Raw genomic sequence first — 21,616 nt, forward strand, 5'->3', positions numbered from 1 at the left:
GTAACACCACAAAGCAGCAATTCCTACATAAGGCAGCCAATCAAATATTTACAGAGTCATCTCCATGTTTAATACTAGGGGGTAGGCAGCTCCCTCAGACATCTGCAATGTAGCTCATTTGGCATCCTCACACTCATCTAATATTTATTGATCCATAGTGTCTTGTCATAATACCACTTGCTTCTAGTCTCTTGGGGCTGACCAGACTTTCAAGTGCAGATTCCATTCACACTACTGTCCATATAAAGCCCACTATCAACAATACCTGCATTTTGATACTTGTCACCCTTCCACTCCAAAAATTCACTCCCACATAGTCTGGCCAACCGCGAATAGAGCATCTGTAGTGATGAGAATTCCCTTGCCCATTAAGTTGAAAGTCCCACTAAGACCTTCACAGACAGGCACTATCCCCAAACCTATTTCACAGATAGATCAACACACCTCTAATCCTCTCACCGCCTCTTAGAATCAGCTGCAAAGGAGCATTCCCTTCATTACCTTTTATCATCCTAGACTGAAACAAATGAACCATATCCTTCACCAGGACTTCTACTATTTTCTACTGTTCCCAGATATGAGGAACATTTTACTCACAATCCTTCCCACCTCTCCCAAAGTAGGGTTCCACTGGCCACCCAGTCTACATGATACGATATCCTGCTCCATCCCCATGCCACACCCATTCCCAACCTCTTGCGACATGAATCATAACCCTGTGGAAGACTCAGTGCAAGATCTGTTGGATACACCTATCCAGCATCCCCTACTTCCCACCGACCACAGGTTTATCCTGTCACATTAGTCGCAAGGCCTTTTGTGAAAGCAGGCATGTCATGTAATAGCTCTGCTGCAACTTCTGCACAGTATTTTATGCTAGCATAACCACGAACAGCTGTCCATCTGAACGAATGGCCACTAACAAATTGAGGTGAAGAGATAAGACGGCACCCAAAAGTGGAACATGCTGCTGAGCACAACATATCTGACTTCAATAGCTGCTTCACAATTTGTGCCATCTTGATCCCCTCCCCCCTCAAGCAAGCCTTTCTGAACTACATAAATGTGGTCTGTCATTGTAACACATTCTACTTCACTCCCATAATCACCCTTGCCAAAAAAGTTTTCTGAATATTAGATAAAGAAAGAAACGTTCTATTACACATTTGAGATGCTGCTGGTGATACCGAAAAACAAGATTACAAACACTCTGAACAGCTTCATATAAAATCAGCAAAATTACATATGTCAATTAACATTCAATGGCTGTCATTCAACATGTGTGCAAAAGACAGATATAAATTTTATAATAAGATACTCTGAATGCCTAAAGCACTGAAAAGTGGAAACACATAGACCACATTTGTGAACCACCTCAAATTACAGAATCATCAACCTACTAGCATAAAAACAGCACTAAGCAGTAATAATAATACATAGAAAGCTAATGCCCAGATACCACAATAATAATAATAATAATAACAACAAAAACAATAAATCCACTACAGTAACTTTAAGCATCATAGTTGATATATGTCTCCTCTCTCATTTGAACACAATTTTTTTGAAGTTATAATCTGTGCCTAAAATTTCCAATACAGATTTCGCCTGCATCACATGCTGGATTTTAAGTACACAAAAGAAGCTGAAATAAAAGCCACAGAACATGCGTAATATAACACTAGGTAATGTTCAATTAATTATTATTAAAGTTATAAGTTGCTCAAAACTTGTGGTTTCTCAGAAAGTAGCAATTTCAGACCACGGATTCAGAGACTTATACTTGTTATTACATTTCTCATCCTCAGGATGTCACAAACTAGTCCTTTCTTGCACTAAACTTAAATGTTTATCAGAATCTATGTTTCAGTTTGGGAGTGTTGATCGACTCAACCAAATAAAACAAACTGATTTAAATTCCACTGACCATTGTCCAAAGTCTGTACATCGGATGCACTGATACCATGCATGTAATGGTGTATTGATTTGAAAATATCACCCGACTTTGGGTGATGGTTGTCAGTGGAAAGTCCCAATGTTGGTGCCATTGTGAACAAAGCCTAACTTAACTTATCCTACACCCACACATTCTTCCCTAGAATTTCCTCTTCCTCTGTTCTGTCGCCCCTTTCCAATCCTCTCTTCCATGTCATCCTCACAGCGCACTGCAGAAACTCATTGATACAGTGTCACTGACGCATTTCCTTCTCATGCATCTGCTGCATCACTCTGAGCTGTCACCCCCATTCATCACCCCTTCCTGCCTCCTTTCTCCACTCCCCAACTGCACCTCACACAAATCCTCTCCCCAATCATGCTGCAGAACTGCAAACCCAATATTGTTCATTCAGCCAACCTCATGCAGCCATACAAGTGTGTAAGTGGTGAAGTGCGCACACACATATCCGTATGGGTACTTTAAATTGTAAAAACATTCATAAAGGAACAAGTACATTTTCAGTCTGGTTTATATACGTATCAATGACTCAAGGCCTCTATTATTCAGTGAGTTATCTCTAGTCCATAATTATTTACAAGCTTTGAAGGCAGTCATCCAACCTAGATGTTCTCACATTACAATTCTTATCAGACTGTGACTGCACAAACAAGGTGTTTCGGACACTTACTGTTGTCGAAGTATTTAAAAATGTGTATTGTGGAAATACTTTATCAATGTTTGACTTTCTCAGTCATTTAGGACTACTGTCCACACCTGTCGCTGAGTGGTCAGCACAACTGACTGCCAGGTGGGGGACCTGGGTTTGACTCCCGGTACTCAAATGACTTTTCCTTGGTGAAGGACTGGAATAGGATGCACTCAGCTACATGAGGCCACTTGAGGAGATACTTGACAGAGTAATAGCAGCTGCAAGGTCAAGAAACTCAACAATGGCCTGGAGAACAATGTGCTCATCACATGCCCCTTCATACCGCATTCAATGACACCACTGTCTGAGGACAACACAGAGGACTGAGGACAACACGGAGGTCAGGCCTGCAGTACACTATCTATTGACTCCAATTATTTCTCACTGATAACTTCTTGTCCTGAATCCTCTGTGCCATTACTACCAAAGTCATTTGTATTTTCAATGAGCCCATCACATTGGTTAATTGTAATACATAAACTTTAGTTAGTTGCACCATAAGACCATGCCTTCACTGAAAGTCAGTAGCACTTACACTTTTGCTCTTCTGTACCTGATTTATTTTACAGATGAATACATGACACACTATTTTATTAAAATAATACATGACAGTCACACCACATGAATGATCAATCAAATCACAGAATATATTACCTGTCTTCTGGAACCAATGGTTTCCATTATTTTAAAACTATCTGAAATTTTGATTCATTTATAATAAGCAAAGAAATTCTTTTTAATATTTTATCCTATCAAATAGTTTAGAGAATCTATTACCTGTGCGTCATCGGCACTTTTACAAGGACTGGGAAGACGTTCAATGGGAATCCGTACGAACTGGTGTTCCAGGAGCTGTGCTGCACTCCAACGCACATGTTCATCCTTTGCAAAACATCTGAAAGTTTAAGAAAAATACTAAACCATCCAATGCAATATTTTACACTCATGATAAAGTGACTTCACGACCATTTCATTCACCAGAATAGTAGTCAGTACATACAATCGTGTTATTTGCACAAGAATTGTCCAAATGTTACATCATCTTCCAAAGAAATGGTAACTTTCATTCATCTTAAGAGTAAAGGAATAAGCATACAAAGTGGAGGTAGTATGACTAACAAAACCTTTGATTCAAGTGTTAACTGCAGTGTGTTTGTAGTCATTTCATATGAACAACAGACTCCTGAGCATCCTTTAAAATCAGGCACAGGAAACTCACATTTATTTCATCATTAACATAAGTGGTTATTCTATCACCTATAAAAAGTTATATGTAAACATTTTACTATCAGTAAGTGGTTTTCTATTTTGGGTCAAAACTTTCAGCTTGTGACCAGTCTCAAAATGAGAAATATATGTGTTGTACAATATCATGAAAACAATGAACCCTTGTGTGTCTACCTTGCAAAGTCTAAACAGAAATAATAAGTTAGAAAAAGCCACTTAGCCTCCAAAATATTCCAGAAGCGTAAAGTTATGGTAGGACCAGGGAACTGAGGAGCCAGGCTAAGTGCTGTACTCCATTTTTGTACCTATCCATTCTCATGAGGATATAAATCTGACTCATCTTAGAACAAACATAATCCAGGATGAAGCAATGCTTGGACCACCGATGACAAATGTCATGCTTTTAAATAAGTCCTTAACCACGGATGTTTACACTGTGTGATTCTCGCTGCACTATACTGGTTTATATGGCATGCTGTAACATTCATCTCAAGAGCTTTTTGGACCTGTGCAGGCTAGTTTTATTAGACCACTACCTGTTTCACTATGCAAGTACATCTGACTGCAGAATATAATTATTTTTCCCCTACAGTGCAATTTCAAAGATGACAACATTTTTGCTGTACATTCACATGCAATAGAGAAATGATTTTTTTGTGAGGCTTGTTCCACAAGTATATTAAAGACTCAATCCACTGAACTTCATTATATAACCCTTTTATACAGTAATTTGTCTTCTTAATTTTTTTATTAGCCTTAATCATGTAAATGACAATCTTTCCATTCAGCAATAACAACTATTGAATCATTAAAAATGGAAAATAATTTGTAGTATCCTTAAACACACTTTTGACTGATTGACAAAATACAGTGTATTCCATTTACCTGATGATCGCTTGCACGGGGTGTTGCAAGCCAGCTACAGAAGCTGCCCTTGCCCGTTGAATGGATCCCACAGGGGCCCACTATGACCCCCCCCCCTCCCCCTTTTGTGGGTTTTACCCTGAAGACCATACAGGCATATGTGTCTTGTTGGCCAGTGTCATTTGAACAGTGAAACAGGCATCCTAAGTGTAACAGTGAAGTCTGCGAATGCAATAATGGCAAGAGCGAATTATTGTTTATTTATGATTCATATGTGTGTACAGTGTCCTCTTGTACAATTCATAGATTGTTTGAACAGAAGTTTCCAAGTGTTCGAGTTACGAGTTGTGATGCAGCTGTTATGAAACACTAATTACCTAATTTTAAGAAAACTATTAGATGAAAAATTTGATTTTTGCATGTCTTACAGTCTGATATCTTTGCTTGATAAAGGACTGAGTTTCATTTCTTTATATGCCATTGTTACTGTGCTGCATCAAATTAAGTACAACTTTGTGCAAAATTTTATAGATTTTGCAGAGGTCAAAACGCATTGTGTAAACTTTGTGTATGGCTGATTTTAGCCCATACATTGCAGTGAATGAAATGTATGTAAGATATTGATATTTTAATTGAAATTGAGAGCAGAATGGTATTTCATGTTGTCACTGAGTAACTGGGTTTTATGTGCAGTGAGTGGATGGTCACCCCTTCACGTACTTGCACAATGTGATCATATGGTTATAACAACTGTCATATCTCTTAAGCAATTCAAGATATGGAAATGAGTTGTTGTTGTTTTCCCCCTTTTCTTTTCTTTAAATGATAGCATGCAATGAGGCACATATGTTGTATGAGGAACAGCCAAATCTTTTTTATTCACCAAGATATGGAAGTAATTCGTCCACAGCAGTTAGAGGTCAGCAACTCAGGAGGGATACAGATGTCCACAGCACTGTAGGAAAACTCAAGCGGCACATGTATACATATCCACAGCATCTAGGGAGTAGCATAGCAGGGCGTGTATTCACATCCACAGTATCGGAAGTGTTAAGCTTAGTTTCACATGTATGTTTCATATATAACAGTGCCTTGAGCACTGTTCAAGTTACATAGAGAAATCAGATTCAATGCTGAAACCACAAATTTTGTAGAAAAATGTAACTTAAAGCATGTTGTTCTACTGAAATTTGAAGACAACTGTAATAACACTTCATTATCTTAAAATAAATGCAAAACTGGATCTGGATGTCTATGCAGCTGGCTATGATATCACCAAATTAGTACATGAGGCAGTTCTGGAGTGAAAATTATCAAAATTTTTCAGGAGATTTAACAGTCTTGATATCATCATTAGTGCTAGTCATGACAAACATATAAATAAGCTAAATTTCTTTAAAGGAAATGAAAATTTTCGAACAATTAAAAAGTGTGTTTGTGGACAGGTACTGATATTACATTTAAAGCAACCTTATTCCTTGAATCAAATAGCATGTTTCCAATATTTTAATTTATAAAGTGATTGTAATTCCTACATGAAACTTTTATAAACTGTGTAATATATCAAGAATTTTCTCATCATCTACTTTACTTAATTACTTGGACAGGAGGTTTGGTCAATCAGTCTTAGCGAGAAGTAAATTGGTCATCTGACTAAGTACAGTAATGTTTAAACTCAAAATAGCAGGCTGTGTTGTCTTGCAGGGTGAGAGTGAAAACAGACCATGAAAAATCCTTCACAGGAAACCATGGCAATTTGCTGTTAATACCGCTTGATCAAAAAGTCAGTATAAATTTGAAAACTTAATAAACCATGGAATAATGTAGATAGAGAGGTAAAAATTGACACACATGCTTGGAATAACATGGGGTTTTATTGGAGGGGGGGGGGGGGGGAGTTCACAAAATGTCCGACAGATGGTGCTGGACAGCAAAACGTCTGTGACTGCGCATGACAATCGTGTATAAAAGGAGCTGTAATGAGAGAGAGAATCAATTGCGCCAGCAGTCGCAGCATTTTAACGTTACCTGAAAAGACGCTTTTAGTGAAGCTGTATTATCAGAATGGGGAATGTGCTAGTTCAGCGTTACGATCCTATCATCATAGGAAAGGGATTCGAACGGGTAAAGGTCCATTGACAAATGCAGCTGTGGCGAGAATGATTTCGAAGTTCGAAGCCACGAGTTGTTTAGACGATAGACCTCGTAGTGGCCGACTGAGCACAAGGCGTAATGCTGCTGAGACAGTTCACGAAGAAATGGAGACTGTAGCGGGCTTGTCTATGCACGGGGAAGTCAGCACTCGTGCAGTCGCACATCGCACCAGCATTCCATACACTACTGTTTGGTTGGCACTGAGGCGTACCCTCCGATGCTATCCGTACAAAATCCATCGGCATCATGAACTGTTACTTGACGATTTAGTGAAGCGGAGGGCATTTGCGGTGTGGGCATTTCAAAAGATGGCGGAAGTTGACGATTGGTTGAGTAACGTGTTGTGGACCGATGAAGCTCATTTCACGCTCCGAGGGTCTGTCAACGCCCACAACTGCAGAATTTGGGCTACCAAAAATCCTAGAACTGTTGTGGAAACTCCACTGCAAGACGAGAAAGTCATGGTATGGGTTGGATTTACCACATCCACCGTTATTGGGCCTTTTTTCTTCGAGGAAATGCGTGATTCTGGTTTTGTAACTGCTACTGTGACAGTTGAGAGGTACGCCGCTATGTTACAGAATCGCATCATCCCCAGCCTGGCTGCAAAACACCTGCTGGAACGTATGATGTTTATGCAGGATGGCGGTCCACCCCATATTGCTAGATGCGTGAAAGATCTCTTGCGCGCGTCGTTTGGTGATGATCGTGTGCTCAGCTGCCACTTTCGTCATGCTTGGCCTCCCAGGTCCCCATACCTCAGTCCATACGATTATTGGCTTTGGGGTTACCTGAAGTTGCAAGTGTATCGTGATCGACCAACATCTCTAGGGATGCTGAAAGACAACATTCGACGCCAATGCCTCACCATAACTCCGGACATGCTTTACAATGCTGTTCACAACATTATTCCTCAACTACAGCTACTGTTGAGGAATGATGGTGGACATATTGAGCATTTCCTCTAAAGAACATCATCTTTGCTTTGTCTTCTTGATATTCTGATCAGATGAAGCACCATCTGTTGAACATTTTTTGAACTTTTGTATTTTTTTGGTTCTAATAAAACCCCATGTCATTCCAAGCATGTGTGTCAATTTGTACCTCTGTATCTACATTATTCCGTGATTTATTCATTTTTCAAATTTATACTGATTTTTTGATCACACGGTATTATGAATTTTATTGAGAATGAAAGAGAGGTGATACTGCTACAACAGCCTGAGACAGTGGTCGTATGTGAGAGTTTTTCTTATGTGAATGTGGGTGTATTTCCTACTTTGGAGGAAAGCCTTTTACTCGAAAGCTTAAATGTTTAACAGTCTGTTCATTGTGCCTGTCTGCAACTCGGTATCTCCACTTTATGGTGGGTAGCGATTTATTCTTATTGTAAAACTGATGTTATTCCATCCTGGACTTTCCACTCTTAGATACGAAATTATCATATTTTTTGTATGAATGTTTGACTTTACTAAGCATTAAATGCAGAGGTTACACAATATCTGACTTTTTAGTCAAGGAAAAAAGCTTAAAGCTTTTTTACAAGGAGCCTATGAATTAATACTATTAAGCTATAGGTTATTTTTCATCCTCTCCTAACTATGTACCATGTTTACTTTCTATCAGGCAGCATTTTTTCAAGTAGCTGTTGTATTAGAAGCAAATCATACAAAATTAGGTATACTGTGTAATGAGTATTACTGTCACCTACATTAAAATAATCAAACAAACAACAGTAATCCACATAAACTATTTTTGTAAATAGCTTGTTTCTAAGCATTACGATGCAACATTTTACATGCATGGAAAGCATCCTAAATGTTGTAACAATTGTCTACATGATTTTGTGTGTTGTCTATACTAAACCCAACTTTCTTTTGTCAATCATATACACTTACTTCTCTAGAAAGTCTCTTAGATCTGATGGAGTACACGTAGGTATTTCTGGTAGCATATCTGTCACTATACACCCACGAAGTAGTGACAAAATAAGAATTCCAAATCGATATATATCTGATTTTTTGCCACCACGTCCCAATGATGGGGGAAAGGTATTTTCAGTTCTTTCAGTTACTGAAGATTGATAGATTTCTGATAATCGTTTATCCAGACTATAATCACCAACACGCACCAAACCTGAAGGAAAATGGAACAACAATAACAAGTTTAAAAACAGTGCACACTTTGCTGCAAAGTAAAAGAGTTACAAAGGCCACAGTAGCACCAGCAACAACAACTATTATAAATACATTGTACAAGAAGCTTGCAGACTATCATGCAAATTACTAACATTAGAGGCCTGACTCCAACCAGTTAACCTGCTTTACTCTTATTATAAGAAACAGTAACATGAAAATTAAGTGAACCATTTATTATTTCAAAAGTAATCACCATAACTCTTAATACATTTATACCACTATGAGAGACAACGCCAATGCTGCCATGGAAAAATGTTTACGGTTGCCTACAGAACCATGACTGTACCCAACGATGCACCTCTTCGTCCAAAGCAAATCTACAGCCATGAAAGTCTTTCTTCAGGGTTTCAAAAATTTTGAAACCACACGGGGAGAGATCGGGACTGTATGTAGGCATCCCAGTGAAACGTCTGCAGTGTAATCGATAAACCTTGACAACTATTGAATGGACGTTATTCTGCAACAGGATGGTCCCATTCACAGGCATTTGGAATTGCCTGCACACTTTTTTTCAAAATGTTCACATACCTTGCATGTTAGTTGCGGTGCCATGTTCGAGAAAATTGATGAACAGAGGGCCCTTGCAATCGTACAAAAAAGTCATCATGACTTTCCAAAAGCTGGCATGTCTGTTGTTTCAACTACACTGAGGAAGAAGTGCTGAGCCCTTACACATCCTCCATACAGACCCAACCTCTCCCCAAGCTACATCCATATTTTTGGAGCCCCGAATAAATTTATTCAAAGCTATCGATTCGCTTCAGACGAAGAGACGCTCGCCTGGGTACAATCATGGTACTGTAGGCAACCACAAAACATTTTTCCATGACAGCATTGACAGTGTTGTCTCACAGTGGACTAAATGCTGTCTCACAGTAGACATGCTTTACTGATTACAAAGAGGTTTTTGATAAAGTTAAATATCGCATCACTGTTGGCCTGCTTAAATGGTGATGCCTTCACAGTAAAGGCAGCAATGAAAAGCAGTGAGTTGTATTAGAACGATCTAGCCTGTATGAATGTTATGTTACAAACAAGATCAGAATACTGAAAGCTGTCAGAGAAGGAGGCAAATTACTCTTCAAATTTTACTTCTGAAGTTATTTTTGGAAAAGATTTAGATTATCGGGAGAGAGGAATCAAGATCAAAGTTAATTGTATGCAGATAACACTTGTCATATTAATTATCTTAGCTTACCGGGGACTAATTTACTATCAAATTTTGCTGCTGTTATTTTCATTCACATGATGTCAGGTACTACTATTATTTTAAGTCTATGAAATGAACTGGTTAAGAGTTTAGTATACCATTAGCATCAAGGTAATTAGAGATGAAACATTAGCTCAGGTGGACAGGGATGGAGATGGAAATCTGGAATGAAACAATGATATAATTGAATGAAGCCCCCCTAGTATAAGCCTGATGTGATTAAAGTGAACCAAGGAGAACCGGGACAGTCCCACAATGATTTCAATCTTCTGAATATGAGTCCTGTGCCTTAGCACTGTGATACATTGTTCACATTTTTACTCAGTAAAAATAATTCTGTAGACAATTTTATCAAAAGGAAATTTTTCTTGAGAAAACTATAAAATTTATGAGACAGAACTGGTGGGTAGTTCAAAATGGTTCAAATGGCTCTGAGCACTATGGGACTCAACTGCTGAGGTCATTAGTCCCCTAGAACTTAGAACTAGTTAAACCTAACTAACCTAAGGACATCACAAACATCCATGCCCGAGGCAGGATTCGAACCTGCGACCGTAGCGGTCTTGCGGTTCCAGACTGCAGCGCCTTTAACCGCACGGCCACTTCGGCCGGCTGGTGGGTAGTACTTAACTTCAGGGTAAGTGTCAGTATGGCAGATACACTTAAGAGTACATGCAGTATCCTAACATTTGGACTAATAGTTCCTACTGCAGCGAGGAGAGAGGGAAAGACTGGGAAGACTAAAAAAGAAGAGCAGATCACTCTCACCACAGGATGAGAGGGATTCACTTCTTGTGACACCTTACTTCCACACCTTTGTTCGAGCTATGTCATTAAAAGACAGGAAAATTACTTGGCATTCTAAAACTAGGTATCTATATATAATAGCCATTATGTTACAGAAGCCCTGGTAAAGCAAACAGTGTATACTTTCTTGTTTTATTTCTAGTTTAGGCAGCAGATATTGCAATGGTCACTTAGAAGTTATTCATTGCATCTCCTCCTATTATCTTTCTTTTATTTTTAGAATTTGAAAAGCATTTTGTAGTGTGAAATACCATATAAACAAAGAGGGGATCAGTAACCAGAACAGTTCAAAAGTGAAGCTGTGCTGGCACAGAAAGTACTGTCACCTATAAAAAAATTCAGTATAGAGTAAATGTGTTTCTAATTATGTTACACTAAGAAATAAATATAGAATGACATTGTATGCTAAACATTATAACATTGATGTGCATTTCTTTGTCTGAAAGGCTGCTCATGTTATGCAACTAAACATGTGGGCTCTGTGTGCAAGAGATGATTAGTGCATGATAACACAGGGAGCACAAAAATCAAAGTACTGCATCAAGCAAACATATGCAATAACGTCCTGAAGAGTAATGTAAACATCGGAACATTCAATAATGAAAATTCCTAGGTGGAAGGAAACGTATCAAAAATGGAAGATAATCATCATCTGAAAGTGTGTTTTGAGTGCGCACAGGCACATGAACATCTCTGTGAAATGCTGCTTACTTCTAATCTAGTTGCTGCCACTGGGAATGTCATTTGTCAAATCTTTTACTATTAAGAATAAAGATAACTAATATACTGTTTAGTATAACAAAAAACAAAAACAAATAACACAGCTAACTGGAAACTAAATAGTAAAAGAATAGCCTTTATTCATTATAAAAAATGGTTATTTGTAAGTAGCAATTTGGCAGACGACTGTGTGGCGGCAAAGGAAAGGATTCAGGTATCTGAAAGAACATTATGCGCACACTTCAAGGTGACAGTTTTAGGTGGATGGTGTTTTGAACTACAATTGCGTAAGGGGATCAGGTCCACCAACCACGTTTACATCACTGCCAACCCATGCAAACTAAGGAATAGAAGAGGAAAATGATAATACAGGAAATGGTAGTAAGTGCAAGGGAATTAGAGAGAATTAAATGAATGAGAGGGGATTGTTACAGAAAGTGTAGTAGTGAAGAACTAGCCTGCAGACACGTAGTAACAGAGAATGTTAGCAAAAACTGACTTAGTGTCTTTTGGAGATAATTTGCAATCAATGGTGGTAGAGCTCACACAAAATAAATCGGTCCATGCACAGAAATGTATTCTCATTCTCAGCACTGGGCACTGGGGAAGTCTACTGCTTTGTTCAGAAAGCCAACTGCCTCAGTTTGCTGTCACTTGCTGAACTATGCACTTTATCCATTGGAAACAGCCATCTTAAGTTATTCATGCATTAATTTTCTTATATGGCACTGTAGTCAGACAATATTCACTTGTTGAATTATTGAGTACTGATGCAACCTGTTAATACGATCATTTGCTGACTCACTAGTTGTAGCTCTGAAGTTCCACTTGTGAACAAGTATCAACCATTGAACTGTACCTCCACTACTGTGTGGTGGCAGCTCACAGCAGAATCTCCACCATTATCATTGTCCCCTCCCCACTGTGTCATCTGTGCAGGTACGTGGCATGTTATTTTGTCCACACTCTAGAACAAATTTTATTCTCCACCTAGATTCCTTACATTTGTTAATTTGGTGACTGGTTTTGGTTTCATCAAACACTCTTCGGAACCGAGTAGGTTGGCTACAAGAGTAATTCATCAGTTTCGAAACACAAATTTACTATACACAAATCTACAATGACATAGCATATAACTCTATGTACAGACACTGATAGGTTGCTCTTGTCATTGACGTACTGTGATCTGAAGATGATTTGATGAAACTTAAATCCATCACAATTTTACAAATGTAAGCAATGTAGGTGGCAATAAAATTTAATGTAGGATGTGCTGCAGAGACGCTCCAAACTTCCTCAGTTCATTTTGGAATTAGTGGAGTTATGGGATGAAGTACATTCAGCATCCAGGTTGTAGAGTTTTAAGTCAATCACATATTTGGTAAATACTGCAGCAAGTGGAAAGTTTCAAGTGTCTGAGAAGCAAAAAGAAGACAGTGTGAGGAATGATTAAGGATGTCGGCGAAATGGGAAGGTAAGCCTATTATTTCTGCAGACTACCAGAAGTCTGCTACAGAGCAAGAATGTATCATCCATAACATGGATAATGAAGAAAAGGCAGGTGAATAGGACACAGACTTGTGAGATGAAATTTCAAGGAAACAGGATAGGACTTACTAGAATGGATAGAGTTAGGAATGAGATGTTGAATGAATTAGTGAAAGAGAAGCCCAAGCAAGATATCATATAAAAGACAAGACTAAAGTGATATGGGCATGTTAAAAAAAAACTGGAAGATGACATGGTACCAAGCCAGGCGTATGAAATAACAAGAGGAGGCAAGAGAACTACTGGAATACCTAGAAAGATGCATCATTGGAGTGAAGGAATGTGTGACTAAGTGAGGAGGAGACTGGGACAGAGTAGAAAGAGAAATGTGGAGATAGGACAGGAAAAGATGGAAAGGTGTATGTTCCAACAGACAAAGCCTAGAACTGGGCTAGAAACTGTGGTAGCAGTATTGGTGGTGGTGGTGGTGGTGGTGGTAGTAGTAGAAGAAGAAGCAGGTGGTGGTGGTGGTGGTGGTGATGGTGACGACGACGAAAAAATGTTGGTAGCGGCCATTTATAAGGGTAGACAACTGCTTAGTTATTGTATGCACAAAGAATTCTGCATAGTATTGGCTGCATACCTGGCAGATGACGGCTTCCACACCTGGTCATTCATTTGATGAGATAAAAATGCTGTAACTACATTCACTTTAATATGCAGGATGGTTGCATGGTAAATAGTTCATGGGTTGTGGGATTGGAAGCAGAATGGCACAAGTACCATATTTAACCGATTACCAGATTTAAGGTTTTTTCCCAATTCGTCATTCAAAAAATACAGGGGTGTCTTATAGTTGTAGATTGAATTATTGCTGCCGAGGTTAACATTTTTACGTTGTTTAACAGAGTTGTTGGGGTTGTCATAGATTTACAGATGAAGCTTTGGCTATTGAGGTCAGTACAGATTTATTTTGAAAAATTCAGAAGGGCAGGGCTAGGCAAATGATACTTGCCTTCGAACAGGCTCAAGACTTCTCAATACTTGGAAGTGCTCAACACAATATCAACACTGCTCAATCAATCATACAACATTTGAATCACGTGGTGCTAGTTCAAAGGATATGCGAGAAAGCTATGATCTAGGTACCACAAAAATCTATTGCTCTGCTTAAAATTTGACAATTTTGTGAAACAGAGGAGGAGACAACAGCACCGAATTCTATACAAACTCTTGTATTTGAACAGGTTTATTGCAAAAGTTATCATACACGTATGGATATCTTCTACAAACATTATGCTGCTTTTTAAGAAAATGTAGCATTCAAACATCGAAATGTCGTCCTCCAAAAAACATTACTTGATTCTGAACCCAGATCAATATTTTATTTGATTATGTGAAGCAGTAATAATATACTAAGAGGATTGCAAATGAGAAATTTGATAGCTATTCACATACTAGAATACTTGGTAAAAATGTTAGCAGCTTTTAATCGGCCTTAGAACATGATGCTGGCAGTCAGACGAAACAAGAAAGAAAACTTATCCAGAATGGAATGTCTAACAAATGAAATAAATCATATAAAACTGATGGTGGCTGTACATGAGAACAAGTTACAGTGGCAGGATATGTCATGGGGACGATACCAACAAACATCAGTACATAGCGGGATGAGTGCAAGTTCGAGCATTGGACTGAATTGTGAATATTTTCTTTCACACTGAAACCCATATTTTTTGTTTTCATGGGGTCCAGACTTAAATACCATAAAACAGAGAAAAATGTAGAATCAAAGAAAACATTAAAACCCGCAAAATACGAGCAAAAAGATATGTAATTGGCATATATCGGAGATAGTGAGTCGCAGATAGGCACAACGAAAAGACTCTCACAATTAAAGCTATCGGCTATTAAGGCTTTTGTCAACTGCAGTCGTGTGTGTGTGTGTGTGTGTGTGTGTGTGTGTGTGTGTGTTGCTGACAAAGACCTTAATGGCCAAATGCTTCAATTGTGACTGTCTTTTTGTTGTGCCTATCTGTGACTCAGCATCTCTGCTATAGGGTGAGTAGTAACTTTCCTTCTCATAGTATTGTTACATTCCATCTTGGATTTTCCATTGTTTGATTTAATTGACATATATGATTAAAATTGTAATCCTCACCAATTGTAGAAAATCTCTATAAGTGAAGGAAATTAAATGTATAATACAATGTTTTTACAACAATTTGTGGTAATGAATTTCATCAGTTCTTACATGATAAATTTTCAGTTTCTCACCTTTAAGTAACACCTACAAAATGTATTATTAGTTGGTTTTATTAAATTGAAAAATAACTGAAGACAACTGAGTACAGAACAATAACAGCAGTAAAGCCTTCTTTCTATGAAGATATTTTATGTGAATCAGAATTATAAACATTAAAATTGCTCTCTCCAACATTAAAAAATCACAGATGTGTAACAGCAAGTAAAACCTCATCAAAAAATTGAAATTGGTATCTGGGTACAAAGTAATCAATCTATTTTCCTACACACTACGGCCACAAATTACATGTCAATACATGTGTTTTTGAGACATCTTTCCTTTGTATTGACCCAGAAAAAAAGCAATAACTGAGGAACATGGTGAATTAAGCCAAAAACTGAAGTACGGTGAAAGGCGTCGGAATATAACGTATGGGTGTGTGTGTTTTCCCCTCTACAGCCAACAGAAGTTTAACTGGGTCAAGTAAACTTCAAGCTTCATACACACTAAGCATGAAATATATTTTTGAAACATGTAGCTGTCTACTTGATGTGGACACCATTTGGAAACATCTTTCGAAACATGGAAACATCTATCTGTAGCAGTGTCCGTACAGATCATAGGAAACAATGTTTTAGACCAGCTATCACATGTTACAGTTGCATAGCACAAGTGTATGTTTATATATCACATTGTGTCATCTGTTATAGAGAGTTGTTACGAGTTTTGTTTTCTCTTGCTGCATGGGAGTCTATACTGCGTACTTTGCCTTTTTAGGAACATCTACCACATTTAAACTGCAGTTCACTTGAATCTATTTACAGTCAGAATTGAACTGACTTTGAAATTGGACAAATACTCAACAAGAATATTCATTTCTGCAGGAGACTGTATAAGCCTAGATGGAGGCTAGCGGCATACTTATGTGTTTTGTGCTGCAATGTTGTCGGCAGTCATTGTGATGTATGATGGGAACAAAAGGCGGGTGTCAGCTGCAGGTTCTATCCATCCAATGAAAGAGGGGCAGGCAAACGGTATGTTTGGAAGCAAGAGACATTGTAAATAAGCAAAATCCAATACATATTCAGATAGAAACAGCTGGGTTCTCGGAACCCATAACCGCAATCTCAGAAATTGCAACATACTTCGAAGAAACAGCCAAATATTTGTGACAATGAAGATATAAATTTCACAGCTCTGCTATGAGGATGATGATGATGATTAGAAATAGTGATACAATGGAAAATCCAGGATGGAATGTAACAATATTATGAAAGGAAAGTTGCTATCACCATACAGTGGAGATGCTGAGTTTCAGATAGGCACAACAAATACACTGTCACGAATAAAGCTTTTGGCCAGTAAGGCCTTCGTCTACACACACACACACACACACACACACAAATGTATCTGACACACACCAATGCAGTCTCAGGCAACTGAAACCACACTGTGAGCAGCAGCACCAGTGCGTGATGTGATGCGAGTGGCGACTGGGTGGGGCTAAGGAGGAGGCTGGGGCAGGGAGGGGGAGGGATGGTTGGTTTGTGGGATTTAAAGGGACCAGACTGCGATGGTCATCGGTCCCTTTTTCCAAAAAAAATTAAAACCGCCCAAAGAGAATAAAAAAAAAACAAACAGCAGGAAAGACGTCAGACGACACAGAACGAGAAAGACTCCGACAGAGATCAGACAAAACAAAGTAAAACACACAGAGTGTGACGGTGGTTGGCCGACCATAGAGAAAAAAAGAGGAAAAGCCAACCACCAAGAACACATTAAAAACTCAGTTTAAAATCAGAGGCTAAAAGCCAGAATCAACGCTAAAAAAAAAAAAAAAAACAACACTCAGATTAAACTATAAAAACCCCCTGCCCGAATAAAACGCAAAACTAAGTCCACCATGGCAGAGTCATCTAGTAAAAGGGCAGGGAGCGTGTCAGGCAGTGCGAACGTCTGCCTGAGCACAGCTAAAAGCGGACACTCCAATAAAATGTGCACCACAGATAAAACGGAGCCGCAGCGACACAGAGGCGGGTCTTCACGGCGCAATAAGTGGCCGTGTGTCAGCCGAGTGTGCCCAATGCGCAGCCGGCAGAGGACAACAGACTCCTGGCGGGAGACCCGAATGGACAACCGCCACACAGTCGTCGACACCTTGAGACAACGGAGTTTGTTCGGTACGGGCAGGTTGCGCCATTCAGCGTCCCATAAAGCGAAAATTTTGCGGCGTAATAGTGCCCGCAAATCAGTCGCCGGGAGGCCAATCTCCAGAGGTGGTTGACTGGTGGCCTCTTTCGCCAGGCGGTCAACAGTCTCATTCCCGGGGATCCCAACATGGCCTGGGGTCCAAACAAAGACCACAGAGCGGCCGCAACGGTCAAGAGTAGACAGGGACTCCTGGATAGCCATCACTAGACGGGAACGAGGGAAACACTGGTCGAGAGCTCGTAAACCGCTCAGGGAGTCGCTACAGATAACAAAGGACTCACCTGAGCAAGAGAGGATATACTCTAGTGCTCGAAAGATGGCGACCAGCTCAGCAGTGTAAACGCTGCAGCCAGCCGCCAAGGAACGTTGTTCGGACTGGTCCCCTAGAGTGAGCGCATAACCGACACGACCAGCAACCATCGAACCGTCAGTGTAAACAATTCCAGAGCCCTGATACGTGGCCAGGATGGAAGAAAAGCGGCGGCGGATGGCCTCTGGAGGGACTGAGTCCTTCGGGCCCTGTGCCAAGTCGAGCCGAAGGTAAGGGCGAGGAACACACCATGGGGGTGTACGCAAAGTGGCCCGGAAAGGAGGTGGAACAGGGAAAAATCCAAGCCCGGAGAGAAGCTCCTTAACGCGCACGGCGATCGGACAACCCGACCGGGGCCGACGCTCTGGCAGATGGACGACTGACTGTGGGAACAGCACTTGGTAATTTGGATGCCCGGGCAAGCTAAAAACATGGGCAGCATAAGCAGCCAGTAATTGTTGGCGTCGGAACCGCAGTGGAGGGACACCTGCCTCCACTAGTAAGCTGTCCACAGGGCTGGTGCGGAAAGCACCAGTGGCAAGGCATATCCCGCTGTGGAGAATTGGGTCCAGCACCCGCAACGCAGACGGGGATGCTGAGCCATATGCCAGGCACCCATAATCCAGACGGGACTGGATTAACGCCTGGTAGAGCCGTAACAGGGTAGAGCGGTCGACGCCCCAGCGGGTGTGGCTCAAACATCACAGTGCATTGAGATGCCGCCAACATGCCTGTTTGAGCTGCCGGATATGAGGCAGCCAAGTCAACCGGGCATTGAAAACCACCCCCAAAAACTTGTGTGATTCCACCACCGAAAGAAGTTCGCCGTTAAGAGAAAGCTGCGGCTCCGGGTGGACAGTACGTCGCTGGCAGAAATGCATAACGCAGGTCTTGGCTGCCGAAAACTGAAACCCATGCGCTACAGCCCAAGACTGCGCCTTACGGATAGTGCCCTGTAGCTGACGTTCAACAGCTGCAATGCCAGTAGAGCTGTAAAAAAGGCAGAAGTCGTCAGCATACAGGGAAGCGGAGACAGAATTTCCCACGGCCGCAGCAAGCCCGTTAATGGCTATTAAAAACAGACAGACACTTAAAACAGAACCCTGTGGCACACCGTTCTCCTGGACGTGGGAGGAACTATACGAGGCCGCGACTTGCACGCGGAAGGTACGACACGACAGAAAATTGCTGATAAAAATCGGCAGAGGACCCCGAAGACCCCATCCATGAAGCGTAGAAAGGATGTGATGACGCCATGTCGTATCGTACGCCTTCCGCATGTCGAAAAAGACAGCAACCAGGTGCTGACGACAGGCAAAGGCAGTACGGATGGCCGACTCCAGGCTCACCAGATTGTCGGTGGCGGAGCGGCCTTTACGGAACCCACCCTGAGACGGAGCCAGAAGGCCCCGAGACTCCAGTACCCAATTCAAGCGCCGGCTCACCATCCGTTCAAGCAACTTGCAAAGAACGTTGGTGAGGCAAATGGGACGGTAGCTGTCCACCTCCAGAGGGTTCTTTCCAGGTTTCAAAACGGGGATGACAATGCCTTCCCGCCATTGCGACGGAAACTCACCCTCGACCCAAAGACGGTTGTAAAGATCGAGAAGGCGCCGCTGGCAGTCCACTGAAAGGTGTTTCAGCATCTGACAGTGGATGCCATCTGGCCCAGGAGCGGTATCAGGGCAAGCAGCTAGGGCACTGCGAAATTCCCACTCACTAAATGGAACATTGTAAGATTCTGGGTGGTTGGTGCGAAACGAAAGGCTCCGACGTTCCATCCGCTCTTTAATGGAGCGGAAGGCCTGGGGGTAATTCGCAGAAGCGGCACTCATAGCAAAATGCTCTGCTAAGCGATTTGCAATGACGTCGGAGTCAGTACAAACTGCTCCATTCAGTGAGAGCGCAGGGACGCTGACAGGTGGCCGATAGCCGTAGACGCGTCGAATCTTGGCCCAGACCTGCGATGGAGTGACATGGAGGCCAATGGTGGACACATACCGCTCCCAGCACTCCTTCTTGCCTTGGCGAATAAGGAGGCGGGCCCGCGCACGCAGCTGTTTGAAGGCGATAAGGTGGTCTATGGAGGGATGTCGCTTGTGACGCTGGAGCGCCCGCCGGCGATCTTTAATCGCTTCAGCGATCTCAGGCGACCACCAAGGCACGGCCTTCTGCCGAGGGGACCCAGAGGAATGGGGAATGGCAGATTCGGCGGCAGTAACGATGCCGGTGGTGACCGATTGAACCACCGCATCAATGTCATCAGTAGAGAGAGGCGCAATAGCGGCAGTGGAGGAGAACAAGTCCCAGTCAGCCTTATTCATAGCCCATCTGCTAGGGCGCCCAGAAGAGTGACGCTGTGGTAGTGACAGAAAGAGCGGAAAGTGGTCACTACCACACAGGTCGTCATGCACACTCCATTGGACAGACGGTAAGAGGCTATGGCTACAGATGGAAAGGTCAATGGCGGAGTAGGTGCCATGCACCACACTGAAGTGTGTGAAGGCACCATCATTTAACAGCGAGAGATCGAGCTGCGACAATAAATGCTCAACGATGGCGCCTCGACCTGTTGCCACTGACCCACCCCACAGAGGGTTATGGGCGTTGAAGTCGCCCAATAGCAAGAAAGGTGGCGGCAATTGGGCGACCAGTGCAGCCAGGACATGCTGCGAGACATCACCATCCGGTGGAATGTAAAGACTGCAGACGGTAACAGCCTGTGGCGTCCACACGCGTACAGCGACAGCCTCTAAAGGCGTCTGGAGAGGGACAGACTCGCTGTGCAGAGTGTGAAGGACATATATGCAGACGCCACCAGACACCCTTTCATAAGCTGCTCGGTTCTTATAATAACCCCGATAGCCATGGAGGGCGGGGGTTCGCATTGCTGGAAACCAAGTTTCCTGGAGAGCAATGCAGAAGAAAGGGTGAAGGCTGATAAGTTGGCGGAGCTCAGCTAGATGGTGGAAGAAACCGCTGCAGTTCCACTGGAGGATGGTATTGGCCATGGCTGGGAAAGGCGTGACGGGACTGGGAAGGCAGATTACGCCGCCGGGTCACCTGCTGCCTCCGATTGAGCACCTGCGCTAGTGCTATTCATGGCGTCTGAGGGACCGGCAAGATCGAGGTCCTCAGCGGACGCCAGAATCTCCACCTCATCCTCAGACGCAGAGCTGGAAGGTTGCGGTGGGGTGGCTGCCACCGCGAGTTCCTTGGGCTTAGAGCTCTTCTTCTTTGGTTTCTCACGCTGCTCCTTGGGTTTAACTGGCTGGGAGGGCTTCACCGATTCAGTCTCCGGGACTGAGGAGGATCGTGAAGCCCTTCGACCAGCTGATTGTGGGCACTTATGCCACTGTCGGTCGTCAGCCTTCCCGCTGCTGGAAACCTGGGAAGGGAGGGACCCAAGGGACCCCTTGCGAGTGTGAGAAGCCGAAGAAGTTGGACACTTCTCTGGCTTAGAAGCAGGGACGGACGTCCCTGATGGGGGGGATGGTGTTGCCCCTGAGGTAGGTGGCGCAGGAGCAACACGGT

At 42.0% G+C, this 21,616-nt stretch overlaps 1 protein-coding gene across 1 annotated transcript in view; it reads right to left on the reverse strand.

The window, feature by feature from the left end:
* Positions 1 to 21,616, reverse strand: part of LOC126263157 (eIF-2-alpha kinase GCN2) — a 322,298-nt gene that overhangs the window by 143,415 nt on the left and 157,267 nt on the right. Inside the window, exons 10-11 of the mRNA XM_049960195.1 lie at positions 8,792 to 9,029; positions 3,426 to 3,543 (exon numbers count right to left, since the gene is read on the reverse strand). Coding sequence (XP_049816152.1) covers positions 3,426 to 3,543; positions 8,792 to 9,029 — 356 coding nt within the window. The remainder of the gene's footprint in view (positions 1 to 3,425; positions 3,544 to 8,791; positions 9,030 to 21,616) is intronic.

This window comes from Schistocerca nitens, chromosome 1 (assembly GCF_023898315.1).
Source record: "Schistocerca nitens isolate TAMUIC-IGC-003100 chromosome 1, iqSchNite1.1, whole genome shotgun sequence".
NCBI lineage: Eukaryota > Metazoa > Arthropoda > Insecta > Orthoptera > Acrididae > Schistocerca > Schistocerca nitens.